Source organism: Ursus americanus, chromosome 6 (assembly GCF_024610735.1).
Source record: "Ursus americanus isolate L20-20 chromosome 6, mUrsAme1.1.p, whole genome shotgun sequence".
Lineage (NCBI taxonomy): Eukaryota > Metazoa > Chordata > Mammalia > Carnivora > Ursidae > Ursus > Ursus americanus.
Window position 1 is genome coordinate 39,680,716 of NC_142132.1, and position 15,823 is coordinate 39,696,538.

Genomic DNA, 15,823 nt, shown 5'->3' on the forward strand with positions numbered 1-15,823 from the left:
TAGTCCCCCCTTCTCCATGGGGGACACGCTCCAAGACCCTCAGCAGGTGCCTGAAACGGCAGAAAGTACCGACCCCTGTGTCTACTGTGTTTTTTCTCCTATACATACGTAACTATGACAAAATTTACCTTACGAATTAGGCACAGTAATAGATTAATAGCAATAACTAATAACAAAACAGAATAGTTATAATAATATACTGTAACAAAAGTTATGTGAATGTGACCTTTCCCTCTCGAAATATCTTCTTGGACACCGTATCACCCTTCCGGTGATGATGTGAGTTGATGAGATGACACAAGGGGAATGGCATAGGCACCGTGACGCGGTGTCACTCTACTACTGACCTTCTGACAAGGAGTCAGAAGGAGAAGCATCTGCTTCTGGGTCGCGGGTGACCGCAGGTAACGGAGACCACAGGAAGTGAAACCAGAATAAAGGGGCAGAGGGGAGGGGACTAGTGCAGGACCTGTTTGCCCGGGCGATCAAAATAACTTCATGATGTCATCGTACCTAACTAAAGTAGCAAAAAATAAACTAGAAGCCTCTGGAAATAAGCGCTCCCGCTGACCACCTGTGGCGACTTGGGCGCACTGACTCGTCGGGGCCGTAAAGCTACGGAGCCACTGTAGATAAAGCATTATGTCCCTGCTTGGTAATTCCACTTCTGGAAATTTATTTTAAGGGAACAATTAATCAGAAGCAAACAGCAATCTGTATAAGTTGTCTTCTGCAGCACTATTTAAAATAGTTAAAATCTGGAAGTAACGTAATTGTCTAGTTTTAGAAGAAATGGTTTATTAAACCGTGGCGCACTGACATAACAAAACAATTGAAATGTAATTTTATGGAAATGGAATAATATGGAACAATGGAAATGTAAATTATAGAGACTGTGGAAAAGCAGAAACGATTTGATAGGCTGGGCGAAAATAGAATAAACATAACTACACAATGATCAGAATGGTATAAATATGTACATCTGGGGATGGCAGCATGCAACAATGAAAACTTTTATAGGGATTAGAGAGAATTGTTCAACTTTGAAGTGAATTTGAAATTTGTCTTTAATGTTGTAATATCTTTAAAAAATAAAACACTTAAAAAAAACTGCTTATGAAACTAACGATGATTTTGTCAACCAGTCGGGGACAGATGCCCTCACTGAGCAGCTGGTGGTCTGGGGGATCCCCAAGGCCATGTCAGCCGCTATCGGTAAATGCGAAAGTATTTTATTTTGCCTAGGAAAAAAGAGCTTGTGGGATTCCCCCTCCCTTTTCCTCTTGATTTATAGCTAGGAGAGGATGATGAAGGACATTTTTATGCTGTCAATACCGGGGCTTTTACAGTTCATCTTCATTTCTAAAAGGGACCTTGGAGCAGCCGGGGAGGCCGCTTCCCTGACTCCCCATGGCTGGCCAGCTCCGCAGTCAGGCTGGGTCTGCGGCTGTCCCCAGAATGGGGCCTGGGAGAGGGGGACATGTCACAGAGTAAAGCACGGTCTCTTCACTCAGGCCTGGAATAAGAACCCAGCCCCCTGACCGCAGTTCGTGGAAGGGAGCAGGGAAACCCAGAATGACGTGAACACGTGAAAAGGCAAGGCGCCCCTGCTCCCCAGGATTCATCAGCCCCCTCAGCACTGATCGATTCTTTCCTTCACCTCACTCGAGGTTCACTGAGAGCCCACCGCGTACTGCCCACGCGCTGGGGGGTAGCTTGAAGAGCATCCAGGGAAACCCAGGATCGGTTCCCGTGAAACATGTTCAGTTTAGGAAATCTGGCCCATCGTGAGTTTTGCAGGATTCATTTGTGTTTTCGTTATCTTGGGTCTATATGGCCAACTACAAAACAGATGTAAAAATAAGTGGCACTTTAGAGCTGAGGCTACCTAGTGGTACTCTCAGGCAAGTTCAAGGGTGCACAGGCAGGAAGCAGGGGTTTCGAGTTAGATCGACCTAGATTAAAAGGCAAACTCGCTTTTCCTGAGCTTCAGTCTCCTCCTGCGAACATGGGAGTGGCAGTGCCTGCTTTACAAGAGTGAAATGAATGTACAGAGTCTTAAGTAAGCTGTAAGGACACTCTGCTTGGTATCAGGGCAGCGGCGGTTCCCGTGGCAGGACCAGAATGAGTCAGCTGTCCCCTGCTTTCGCTCGACTCCTGCACAACCACTTCTGCTCTGAAACAGCCTCTCCATTTCTGCCTCTAGTGCGAGTCTCTTCCTCGCAACTGGTTTTTTCACCAGTAAAGATGATAATCGTACCTATTTGACAGGGCTGTTGAGAAGGTAAGATGAGGCTGTCGGCATAAAAGTGTCCCCAGCACATGGTCGTAAACGTTCTTTAGCGCAAGGAAACTGGTTTCACTGGCTCTGCGGTGCAAGCGGCGTCTCCCACCGAGGCCCCCGCCCTGTGGGCTTGTCAAATCCACCGTGGCCCTGAAACCGTGGCCCTCTCATGGCAGCCGTGTGCTGCCCCCAGTGCCTCACGTGTTCTCTGCTGCTGAGGGAGGCAGCTTGGGAGACCGCGCTCGGGCCCCGCACCCGCCCCAGGCGCCGTCCCCACCTGAGGCTCCATACCTGCTTGAGGTGCAGGCTTCTTGGGCGGCCTTTGGCTATGCTGAGCTCCCACACACACACCACAGCGCTGGCCCCGGAGGTGATGATCATTGTGGGGGCTGGGCACACGGTACACAGACAGCGGCCCCAGGCAGCCAGGTTCTCAAACGTCATTAGAATCTAGAGGAGACAAGTGGGATGAGCACGGTGCCCCGGCCAGCACAGGGCTGGGAGTCGGGACAGGGTGACAGAGGGACAGAGGCAGGTCTGGAGACTACTGGCCTGCCTGTGTGCCATGGGAACTGGGGGACATGTCACTTGTTCGGGAGGCTGGCTCTGGTGACAAAATCCAGGCAGTGCAAGTCTGTCGCCAGGGAGCTCATACTCTAGGGAGAGGGGAGAGACAAGCGAGCAGGCAGTCATGGGGACTTTGTGAAAATCCCTCGGGAGCACAGTGAGCCCCAGGAGGCCAACGACAGCCTGAGGAGGTCAGAAACAGCTTTCAGGAGGGGCTGACATCTGGGACTGGTTTCCGGTTTCCTCATGAAGTGGTAAGGCAGGCTGGGTGTGGGGAGAGAGAGCTTGGTGGGTGGGGAGTTCATGCCATGTGATCAGTGGTGGGAATTAGGGTGGGAGGGGAGTAGGGCTAAGCAAGGAGCCTGGGAGGCTGCCAGGGCCACAGCAAGAAGGGAGGTCACTGGAGGGCCGGAGTCAAGGGTGGAGGAAGGGTCAGCAGATGGTTGGCTTCTGGCACCGGCTGAATGCTCGGGGACTGTCCTCTGACTCTCAGCCATGACCGGGGCCAGAGGAACCTGACTTCCCACCCAGGCTAAGTGAGAGTCTGAGTGGCCTCCATACAGCCGAGTGACCAGCTGGTGGCAGAGACTGCTCTGAGGTGACAGCGTGCACTGAGAACGTGTAAGCTCCGCTCCTTGGAACACGAGTTGGAGGCTTGGCCCACGAGGGCCCTGAGCCCAGCTATACAAACCCTCTCCCTCCCAGGCAGGGGGCACAGCCACGTGGGGGCAGTAGGGTGTGGGCAGCTGTACCTGCTTTGGGCTGGCCCATCATCGAACCACCTCTGCCCCCACAGATGGTGGCCAAGGCCCTGCGCCTGCCCTGCACCCCAAAGCCCGGCCCTGCACCCCATGCCCACCCACCTTGTCGGAGCCATAGTTCCCCAGGCAGCAGCTGAAGTCGTCAAAGCCCCAGCTGAAGGTCCTATTCCAGAGAGGAGGCAGCAGCACCTTGTTCTTCTCCACGGCCAGGATGGTCTTCTCGGTAGGAACGATGTGGCCAATGGCTCCTTTGGGGGATTCCGAGCCTAGAGAGAAAAGGTACATATCTGCCCCCCAGTTAGTACGGTGGAGCTTATACACCAAAGGACCACACCCCCTATCACTGGGCCCAGAGAAGAGCCATGGCAGGTGACCCAGACTTGGCAAAGCACAACCTGGGCAGGACCCGCTTGCTCGCCAAGGCCGTCACCCAAGGGCCTCACTCCAGGGGCTGTGTTAGACCCTGGTCCCGAGCTGGGTCCTCTGGCCCTAGGTTCCTCCCCTGCTTTCACACATACATGAAGCTCGCATGTGGCCATGCAGGTCTTCAGTGTCTCTAAGGGCTGATGTCATGGGAGGAGTGGCTGAGGCTGTCCGGGCAGATGGCACAAAGCCACAGGAGCCTTGGGGGGCTCTGCCCTTCCTGCCCCTCCCAGGCACCTTATCTAGCAGGGCTGGGTATGCCAAAGACACTGTTCTTGGATTTGAAAGGAAAAAAGGACACATCGCAAAACCCCAGTAAAGCGGACCTTATCCTCCTTATACAACTCCAGATGTTGCCCACGTAGTGGGATTTCCCCAAAGCTGCGCAGCCTGCAGGTGGCACAGACGTCAGACTTCCCACACGCCGTATCTCTAGGAAGCAGCAAGGCTGGAACTCCCACTGGGCCGTGCGCCCCGGGGCAGGGCAGGCCCACCTGGGGGCTCGGGAGCAACAGTGACGGTGGGAACCAAGGAGCGGAGGCTGCAACCCTCCCTCGGGAAATCTGGGACTTCCTCACTTGGCTTTCGAGGTGAGAAGGGGTGTCTGTGTGTGCAGGAAAGAGAGAGAAAGAGAGAGATGTGTGTGTGTGTGCACATATATATGAAAGAAAGACAGGAACGTGTGTCTTGGACAGACGGACAGGTGAGTCTGTCAGGATCTAACAGAGGTGGTTCTGGACACTTCCAGAGCAGAGGCCTCCCAGATTCCTTCTGTGACTTGAGACACAGCCACCTAAAGGCAAACCCCAAGACCCTGAAGGGTCTGTACTCCTGAACCTCCAAAGGAATGACAGTCGCTGAAGGGGCAACTCTGGGACAGGGCGCCAAACAAAGCAGACCAGGTAGTCACCTTTGACTGTGACCTGGGAGGGCCTCAGCGCCTGCAGGTTGTAGAAGAAGGGCTGTGGGTGGCTGGGCAGGCTTCCAGGCAGGATGGCATCCTTTCCAGGTGAAGGCTTGCCCGCAGCGCTCCTGGTTGGGTGGGGTTTCGTAAAAAGCTGGAGAGACAGGGGACAGACGCAGACCATACAAGCCATTAGGGACAGATGGCCAGAGGCGGCGGCGGCGTCCCCATGCAAGTCACCGTGGCACCTCTGCTCTGAGTGCTGCCGGAGCCGGGTTTGCTCCTCACTGAGATGAGCATACACAGAACTATCTGGTTCAACCCTGGGACGCTGCAGATGAGGGGCTTGGGGCTCAGAGAGGGGCAGCTACTTTCCCCAGCTCACAGCGCAGAACCAGCAGAAATAGCTCTCCTCGCTGCCTCGTCTCCACGCTGCCTGGGAACAGGATGACCTCGCCGAGGAGCCCTGGTCCCTGGCAGAGCTGCCTCTCATATCATGGGGTCAGAATGACCCTCTTTCCTCTCTGGGTCACATGCCTCTCTTCGTTCGCTGGAGCTGCTTCCCATAGTTTTCCCTTTCCCTTCCGGACGCTCTGCAGGCACATCCATCTGGGCATCCACACAGAATTCTTTAATAGCATCCGTCCAAACATGCTGAGGAGCACAGGCAAACCCCATTAGTGGCCTTTTTTATTTTCGTTTTTCTTAGATCTCTGCTGTCAAACTGTCCCTAATGCCAGACGTTTTGCACAACCGGGCAACACATGAAGTACAAGGCCACGCTGCTGGCAGAATCTCGGTACAAGGCCACGCTGCTGGCAGAATCTCGGTACAAGGCCACGCTGCTGGCAGAATTGCGCGGCTGCCACAGAGGGCAGCTGAGGCCAGCTCCAGCTCTCCACCCTCCCCTCCCCAACGAGGCTGTGTTTTCCAGCCATTGGGCCCATGCTCCTCGATGGAAACATCCACTGGGTGCCACAATGCAGGGGTGAGAGCCGGCCCCAGCCGGGCACGGGGGCAGAGGCGAGGCTCCACAGGCAGCCGGAGGGTGGGGGGAAGGGGGTTCTCACAGCAGCCTAGGCTCCGAGACAGCCCTCAGTCAGATACTGGTCTACCTACTAAAGCCGGGTGGGTGAGCAAGACAAACAGAAATCGGAGCGGTGACTTTTAATGAGCATTCAATAAAGAACGTCCCTCCTTGCACAGAATGACTAAAGCACCATAGGCTAGAGAGGCCTGTCACAGCCTCAGCACGCACAGCCCCTCGATGGCGAGTGCACGGGCCTGGAATACTTGAATCCTGCCTCTAGTTGGGACCACTGGAAGAACTCTGATTCTGATGCTTACTTAGAAATATTTTCGTAAATGCTCAAATGCTACATCGTTATATAAACTCAGAATCTAAAATTGTGCGCACTCTGTGAGCACACTGATGTGAAAGTATTTTTTGCTTGTGGACAAGGACTATGAGTATATCAACCAGGACACAATTGGATGGGGGTGGCTACTATTCTGATTTAATTGCTTTATCGGGATTATTTCATCTCTTAAAGAAATGAAACCATTAGGCAACCCAAGCTTCTTTCCTGAAATTCTCTCCTTCCTACAAAGCGTTCCCTGGCCAAACCCACATTTTGGATACACTGGGCATTCTCCAACTCACCCTTAGACACTTCTCACACTGCCCTCCCCTGGGAGCTGAGCAAACCTGGAGCATGTCATGCAAGACCAGGTTGAAAAGATGGTGCTAGTTTTGCACTCTAAGATGAGCTCATCTAAGCCTCGTGGTTACGTGCGGGGAAGGCTGCTGCCCAAGATGGCCCTGGAATTGGCTAGGCTTATGCACTCATTTCCCAGCATGGCTCCTGACTGCCCAGGCTGAGACCTCAGCCCATGGGGCCATGCTAGTAGCCCAGGTGGCTGTCCCTAAGAATAAAACCTCTCCACGATGAACTGAAGTGTGAGGGTCAACAAGGCTGGGATGAGTGAAATAAGCACTCCTCATGCACACCAGTCCCCAGGATGTCACCGTGAACACATAGCTTCACATCACTACACGACTATCCTGTTCCTGGATGGAGCCAGTGGAGCAAAAGGCCCACATGAGATTCCAGCAGCTTCACCAGGGCCCCGGGGCAGAACGTAGATACTCTCCCACTGCTGGTGATACGGTGTAGGCTTTGGGGCCAGATGGGACTACAGCTCTACCTCTGGCATCTGTTAAAGTGCAATTGTAGGCAAGTTACGTATTTAGCCTCGCTGAGCCTCAGCTTCCTGACCTGTAAAAGAATAATCCTTACACCCAGAGCTTATGAGAGGATTCAATGAGGGAATCTAACTAGTAACTAACATTCGCGGAGTGCCCATCATATTTCAGGCACTTTTGAGCACTTAATGTCTCCATTCGTTGGCTCGTCACAGCAACTCTGCGGCATAGACGCACATATATCACAGGGGAACGCAGTCCTCATCATTATCACTACTGACGTCATCATCATTATCAACATCAGACGGTAGCAGAGGGGTAAGCCCTGATGTTGGGGGGTGTAGGAAGACCATTTCCCCTCCCCAGGCCTCTCTTGTTCCTATCCAGGAGAAAACACCCTCACTTTCACTCCCAAGCTCACAGTGCACACACTCTTTGGAGAAAGCAAGACCAAGAACATGGATGCCGCACCTGTTTGGGCACCTGTCCAAAGTTGCTGACAAACCCCAGGATGGTGCTCCTGATCAAGGGGTCCCCGATGCTGCTGAGGTCCATTTTGTCACCGTAGAAGTAGGGGTGGAAGGTGTTAACGGCTTCCACCGCAGCTGACCCCTGCTGCTTGTACCCAAAAATGAGGTCTATCCAGTGGTGGAGGTTGGCACTGACGAAGTCGCTTTCCAGAGCCTAGAACCAAAATCCAAAGAGCATGAAAAATGAAGGCCTCTCTTGGACTTGTGAGCCCTCTGCACAGATCACGGCAGGGGTGGGGGACACATGCCTCAGGATGCTGGCTCTGCACAGGAAAGATGTGACATCTCACCGAGCTTCATGAGCACTAAGTGGGAAGACACGTGGGCCACCCAATGACCATCCAATTCCTGCCTCCAGCTAGTGGGAAGACAGATCTGACTGCTCTCATAACTCTAGCTCATTCACTCCATATTATAACCATGAGGTTCAGAATATCTATGTCTTGCCGTGGTATCTAAAGAGAAGGCTGAAAATAAAGTCTCAGGGTCCTGTTGAGATCAATATAAGAAAAAGGGAGAGCTGATTCTGACCAGAGATGTCAAGAGGTTGAGACTAAGTGTAGCAGTTAGGAGAACAGGCTCTGGGGCAGGCTGGACCCCAGCACTGCCGTGGACGTTCCTTAATAGCTCTGTTCCTCAGTTCCTTCACCTTCTTCATCTATGAAATGTACCTTCTTTGTGGACTTATGTGAGGGTTGGTTTGTGTCCGTGCCTGGCACACCGTGAGCTCCAGGTAACGTCTGCTACAATGATTACACTGCATATCTACTAGGTGCCAGGCACCAGCTTGGGGTTGATGTGTATTGTCTCTTCCCATCCTTACCATTTCTGTTTCCTTATTATCATTCACTTTTATTTCTTCACGTGGACTTGAGTTACTGTCTTTTATTTTAGCATGAAGAACTCCCTTTAGTGTTTCTTATAGGGTGGGTCTGCTAATGATAAGTTCTTTTAGCTTTATATGTCTGGGAATGTCTTAATTTCTTCATTGTTGAAGAATAGTTTTGCTGGCTATAAAATTCTTGGCTGATAGTCTTTCAGCACTTTGGATATTTCATACCTCTGCCTTCTTACCTCTATGGTTTCTTTTTTTTTTTTTAAGATTATATTGATTTATTTGAGAGAGAGACAGAGCATGAGCAAGAGAGCACAAGAATGGGTGGAGGGGCAGAGGGAGAGGGAGAAGCAGACTCCCCACTGAACAGGGAGCCTGATGCAGGGCTCGATCCCAGGACCCTGGGATCGTGACCTGAGCCAAAGGCAGATGCCCGACCAACTGAGCCACCCCAGCACCCCACCTCTATGGCTTCTAATGATATATTAACTGTTAATCTTATAAGTAAACTTTTAAGTGATGAGTTGCTTTTGTTGCTTTCCAGACTCTTCCTTTGACTTTCCTTTTTGACAGCTTATGATGTGTCTAAGTATAGATCTCTTTAGAATTTGCTGAGTGTCCTGGATGTATAAATTAATGTTTGGCATCAAAATTGGGATATTTTTGAACATTATTTTTTCAGATATTCTTTCTACCCCTTTCTCCCCTCTCTTTCTGGTACTTGCCATTTGTGTATGTTGGTATGGTTGGTGGTGTTCCACAGGTGCTTAGGTTCTTTTCATCTTTCTTCACTCATTTCTTCCTGTTTCCCAGACTGGATAACCTCAATTGACCTATCTTCCAAGTTTGTTAATTCTTTCTTCTGCCTGCTATTGATCCCTTCTGGTGAATTTTCCATCTCAGTTACTGTACTTATCGGCTCCACAATTTCTATCTCCTTATTTCTATTTTCTCATTGTCATACTCTCCTTTAGGTCTTTAAACATTGTTTAATTAATAATTTGAATATATTTACAAAAGCCAATTTAGAGTCTTTGTCTAGTAAGTCCAAAGTTCAGGCTTCCTCAGAGATATTTCTATTGACTGCTTTTTTGCTCTGTATGAACCAAACTTTCTTTTTCTTTACATGTCTCATAATTTTTGTGGAAAACTGGACATTTTATATAATATGGGGTGTCAACTCCGGAAAACAGATTTTCCCCTCTCCCGAGGGTTTGTTGTTGTTGTCTCATTTGTTATTGTTCTTTGTTTGTTTAGTGACTTTTCTGAACTAGTTCTATAAAGTCTGTCGTTTTTGTTGTATGTGGCCACTAAAACCTCTGCTCTATTAGCTCAATGGTCATCTTACGATTGGATGAAGATTTCTTTAAATGCCTAGAACCAGCTAGTATGCCAGTCTTTGGCCAGGGAGGGGCTTTGTGTCCATGTTAGGGCATAGCTTTAGTGTTCAGCCAGGCAGAAGCCTCCTGGTAAAAACTCTGCCTTTGCCTCATATCCTGCTTGCACAGAGCCTCAATTTTAGCCAGAAGGGAAGCGTAGGTAGGACCTTAGGAGCATGGACACAGCCTTGGGCATGAAAGCAGCCCTACAGATGTGTGTGTCCTTCTAGATTTCAGGGATATTTTGAAGTTGTTTCAAGGCCTCCTAATAAATATCTCATTCCCTGGTTTTTCCATTTAAGTTTTTGGTTAGTCTCCTGTTTGCCCAATTATATCCACTGCCTCTGGCAGCCACAGTGGTGAACAATTGTCTCTGGTTTATTTTTTCACAAATGTCTCCAAAGAAAAGGCTTTTGTACTATGCAGGCTTTGAGATCAAATAAAGACAGCCTCGCTGGTGGGGACTTTCAGGGAACCACTAACAGGTCAAATAATGACAGTTTGCTGGGTATGGGGCTTTGAAGGAGCTCCAACCCCAATCTTCCCCCTCCAATGACTGCTAGGCTGTTGGTTTCCACTGTTATTGTGGGCTGTTGGTTTTCAAAGCTGCTATGGAGCTGAAGAGGAGAAATAAGAATAGTGTAAGTTAAAACACTACAAAGCTTGCTGTCCTTACAAAGATTCAGCCATTTTTCTCAAAGGAATACTCCCCTGGTTTTTCCAAGCCTCTGGTTAATTTCCAGAGTTCTGAAAAGTTTTTATGACAATCTCTGCCATTATTCTTATTGCTTTTTTGGAGTAGAGGATTTTCAGAGATTCCTACTCTGATATTTTCACTGACATTGATCATTAACATCCCAATCCACTCCAACCTAATCTTTAATCCACCAAAAGAGGTCTCCCCACTGTTGTCACCACCCAGTTCCCCTAGGTCACACCTCTAACCTTTATCTGATGGCACTGAATTTCTCTCCTTTGTAGCATGTTGTGCAGTTATAATTTCCTTGTTATTTGTGTGGTTATTTAATCAAGCTCCCTCCCCATTAGACTACTGGCATCTGTAGTCAGGCCTATAGAGTGAATTTGCTCACTCAGCCCAGGCCAAGAACTTTTCTGAGAACACCTTGGCAGAGGGCTGCTGCCACCTGAAGGTTAAGTTCATCTCTGGTCCAACTACTCAAGACCAGTGGGTTGTGGGAGAGATGCTTACCATTACAACATTTCCAGAGGCAAGGATAGACCAGGGAAGAATTTTCTCCTTGCCAAGGGAGAAGGACAGAAGAAAGAGTACAGCTTTGTTTTTACTAGTCAGGCCCACCCCAGATTTTTTCTTTTTAGGTATAATTTACATAAAAGAAAGTTCACCCTTTTTAAAGGTATAGTTCCATGTATTCTGACAAATGCACGCAATCATGTAACCACCACCATAACCGAGATATAGGACATTTACATCAACTCAAAATGTTCTCTTGTACTCCTTTCCCAACATCCCCTACTCCAGACCTTAGTAACTACTGATCTGCCTTCTGTCCCCACAGTTTTACCTTTTCCAGAATGTCACATAAATAGAATCCCATAGTATGTAGCTTTGGGTTTTGGCTTCTTTTGCTTAGGATAATGCTTTTGAGATTAATTCATGTTGCCCCATGTATCAGCAATCTGTTTCTTTTTATTGCTGAGTAGTATTCCATTGTGTGGATGTATCATTTGTTTATTCATTACCAGTTGCTGGACATTTGGGTTATTTTCAGTTTTTGATTAATATGAGTAAAATTAATTCCCATATTTATGTGAATGCTTTTCCGTGGACCTGTCTTTATTTCTCTTGGGTCAATATACACAAGTAGAACTGCTGGGTGATAAGGCAAATGCATCTTCAACTTTATAAGAAACTTCTAAGTTTTTTTCCAAAGTGGCTGTACCATTTTATTTTCCTACCAACATTGTGTAATGACTTCTGATTGCTCCCTATCTTGCTTACTCTTGGTTTTGTCAATATTTAAAATTTAAGCCACTCTTGTAAGTATGTAATGTCATCTCCTGTGGTTTTAATATATGTTTCCTGATGACTGATGATGTTGCACGTGTTTTTGTGGTTTATCCTAATGCATATATTTGATTCAGGATATGTGTCCCGACCTCTCTGGTTAATAAACCAAGTCTTCCCCAGGCCTAGCCAATCCTTTGGCCAGTAGGAGCCTCCTGGGGCCCTCAGCCCCTCTCTGAGCTATACTGAACAGTATGGCCCAGGGCATGGCCCTGCCTATGGGGCCAGTTAAAGACACTGACTTGACCCAGGGCATCCAAAAAGAACCTGAATTTTCTTCCCCCAGTGATTCCCACAACAAACTGGCACAAGGGTAAAGTCTAGGGGTGCCTGGGTGGCACAGCGGTTAAGCGTCTGCCTACGGCTCAGGGCATGATCCCGGCGATCTGGGATCGAGCCCCACATCAGGCTCTTCTGCTATGAGCCTGCTTCTTCCTCTCCCACTCCCCCTGCTTGTGTTCCCTCTCTCGCTGGCTGTCTCTATCTCTGTCAAATAAATTAAATCTTTAAAAAAAAAAAAAAGGGGTAAAGTCTAATGGAACTCTTAAAAGAGCCCAGAACACAAGCTTTTTCCTGTTAACCCGGAGCATGGAACCTAGCACTTTCTCTGGGCTTTCTAGACATAAAATCTTCAGAGGCACTTGTCGCTAGCCCTCTGCTTGCCCAGAAAGCCTCCATGGACATTGAGAAGATACTGTGGTCTTCAGGCCATGACCCTGGTCAACTCACCTGTCTGTGCAAGCTGATGAATTTCCGAGGGTCGCTATCAGCCCAGGGAGGGAGTTGCACGTCCCCCAGTGCTGTCCCATCCTGCATGCAGCCTGAGTGGGGTGAGAAAGAGCAGGGCTTTGGGTAAGTGGGAGTCCACACCGGGCTAGGAACCAGGGGGATACACACTGTGCTGTCTAGGACTTCTGATTCCAGGCAGATCAGGCAAGTGTCCTCCGCAGGCCTCACTACTTCCTGCTTCTTCTGTAGGGTGTGTCCCCCCCACTCCTCTGCTTGGAATACTCCTACTTGGTCTCTAAGCCTTGACCCTCCACGAGGCCCTCCTTGCTTCCCAGGTGGGTTCGTGCTTGATTCCCAAGTCCTATCAAATGGCAGCAGTGTGGTCATTGTCATCCTCCCTCTTATTCTATGCCTTTTCATCTGGGAGCTTTCTTTCTTTCTTTTTTTTTTTTAAGATTTTATTTATTTATTTGACAGAGAGAGACAGCCAGTGAGAGAGGGAACACAAGCAGGGGGAGTGGGAGAGGAAGAAGCAGGCTCCCAGCAGAGAAGCCTGATGTGGGGCTCGATCCCAGAACACTGGGATCACGCCCTGAGCCGAAGGCAGACGCTTAACAACTGCGCCACCCAGACGCCCCTCATCTGGGAGCTTTCTATCCAGGGCTAGAGCAGTGAGGAGATAATCACACTAACAGTAAAGGCTATCGTATTTTGAGCACCTAACTCTATGCCAGGGCACAGGTGCTTGGCACACATCGTCTTATTGAATCTTCATTTAACTCTATAATTTATGCATTTTCTCTCCATTGTTAAAGTAAGGACAGCAAGGTTTTTAGAGGCAGCTTCCCGAGACATTAGAAAGAGTCTGGATCCAAGCCCAAGTCTCTCTCCTACCCATTAGCCACACAACCTTGGACGTATTGCTTCATCTCTTTGGGATTCACTTTTTCTACCTGTTACCAACCTCCCCCCCTGCCCCCCGAGGGCTGGTAGAAGGATTAAAAGAGAAATATGCATAATGTGCTTAGAAAAACTCCAGGCATATGATGGTTGCCTAATAAACATCAGTTATGGTCTTGCTTAAACCCTCCAGAGCCTTCATGATGCAACTAGAATAAAACCTTCCCCTCCTCTCTCTGGCCTACGGGTCTGTGCCTGATGGGGCTCTTCTTACCAGCCAGTCTCAGCTCACCTGTCACCAACTCAGGTAATCGTTCCCAGAGACCAGAATAACACAGGGCCCTCTGAGTCATTCTTGAACCATTTTCCTACCTTCTTTCCTCATAACAATTCTCAGCATCAGGCAGCTTTTCACTTACATAAACATGTTATATTTTCTCTCCCTTTCCTCCATCCCCGTACAGAATGTAAACACCTTCAAGACAGTCAATTCCAGGAGGCCCAACTAAATCCCCAAGGTCTAAAAAAGTTCCTGCATGCCCCTGTGTGCTTTTCGGACGAAGAAGGAGGGCCCCCGGGAAGGGGAGCTCTGGGGCACAGGTGTGTGCTGGTGATAGTTCATGAGTGTCCTCCACAGGGTGAGTGATCCCATCCCCCTTCCTCTGGGGGGAGACTGGCCCACACCCTGCCTCGGGCTCTGACCACAACGGCCCCTTCCACAAGTCACCCTGACATTTGTCGTGGAGGCTCCCAAGGTCCACACACAGCCCCCAGGGGACCGGCTCACGGGGGCTTCCTGGAATTGTTGTTCCTCTTCTAAACCAGTGAGAAGGCATAGTTCATCCTGGGGTGGGGCCTGGAGCACAGGAAAGAGGAGGAGCCACCAGCATCCCCACACAGCCACCCTTAGACGCCATCCAGCAAGCAGTCTCTCCCAGGACACCCAGCTTCTCTGGGTCCAACTCGCCGAGTCCAGGTTAACCTATTTGTGGGCCGTGGAGGAACATGAGGCCCCAGAGGGGTGGGTGTTTGCCCCAGGTCCCGAAGCAGGGCAGTGCCAGACCCGGTTGTTAGCAGCCTGAGGCCTGGGGACCCTCACAGGATGGGTCATGGGTGGGACCATGGCTCAGAGCCATCCTGGCAGCCCAGGGCCTAAGGTCCTTCCTTGGCTCCCACCTCGTCATTGAGTGCCGCCATCAAGGGGAGCCCTCACAACAGCCACACTGGTTTGGCGAAGGGCCTGTTCATTCAGTTGCCCAGCAAAGTTACTGATAATGCTAGTCACTACCTGAGCTTCAGGGTGGAGGGGGCGGTGATCCCTGCCCAGCCCACCCCGGCCACACCACGGCCTCCACGCACCGAACTCCACGGCATTGCAGTTGATGAGGAACTCGGGCAGGTAGAAAAACTCCGGAGTCAGCTCCCTGACGTCACTCATGTTCTCCCTGGAGGCCGACTCCCACGCGTTCTTCACACTGTGGAACATTCTGTCTGCCACATCAAAGCTTCCGCCCTGTGAGGAAAAGGAGCCGATGTGATCACCTGTGTGTGGTAAGATGTCCAGGCACCGCCTGTGTGGGCTTCTTCTCGTTCATGGCCACTGAGGCATGGGTTCCACCATCCAGTCACTCCCACACACGTTCGTTCACAGCTCCATGCATGCGTGACACGGTTTCTTCGTGCCTCTGTTCACTTGATCATTCTCTGGACCCTTGCACGGAGGCTTCCCCAGAGGATACATGATGCACTATTTATTCTCCATTTCAGAAATTCTGGCTCAGATCAGAGACAGGAAGCACACAGTCGTTCATCTGACCATTCCCCACATTTGCTAAGGGCCCGCTCTGAATCAGGCACAGACAGGATACAACGAACCCGCTACAGGACAGAGAGCAGGTCAGCCATGCCGTGTGGGATCAGGGCAAGTTTCCTGGAGAACCGGACCCCTGGCGAGTTTGCAAGCCTGGTGACAGAGAAGACGGCAGTGTTCTGAGCAGAGGCAAGGCCAAGGCCAAGAACGAAGCAGAAGAAAATAGGCTAGGTCAGGGCCCTGCTGACATCTGACAAGTGAGAACAGGTCTGAGGTTGAAGAGCTGGAGGTACACCAACCTCCCAGACAGGAAGCTGGTCCATGAAGGTGTATACACACTCTCCACGGGCGGCCCTGGTTCCAAGGCCCATTTCCACAGGTGGCCTGAGGCATCCCAAGCTGGGCAGCTAGGATTGGCCCAGGTAAGTCTTAAAGCAAACTCTTTCCT

The 15,823-nt window shown here is 50.1% G+C and overlaps 1 protein-coding gene across 4 annotated transcripts in view; it reads right to left on the reverse strand.

Annotated features, from left to right (window-relative positions):
- WDFY4 (WDFY family member 4) overlaps positions 1–15,823 on the reverse strand; it is a 280,866-nt gene that overhangs the window by 11,640 nt on the left and 253,403 nt on the right. For 3 of the 4 annotated variants that reach the window (XM_087862949.1, XM_087862947.1, XM_087862948.1), the window contains exons 52-57: positions 14,925–15,078; positions 12,666–12,757; positions 7,617–7,829; positions 4,946–5,093; positions 3,715–3,899; positions 2,576–2,734 (exon numbers count right to left, since the gene is read on the reverse strand). In XM_087862949.1, the coding sequence (XP_087719075.1) occupies positions 2,576–2,734; positions 3,715–3,899; positions 4,946–5,093; positions 7,617–7,829; positions 12,666–12,757; positions 14,925–15,078 (951 nt within the window). The remainder of the gene's footprint in view (positions 1–2,575; positions 2,735–3,714; positions 3,900–4,945; positions 5,094–7,616; positions 7,830–12,665; positions 12,758–14,924; positions 15,079–15,823) is intronic. The other variant, XM_087862950.1, reaches the window with a different exon arrangement.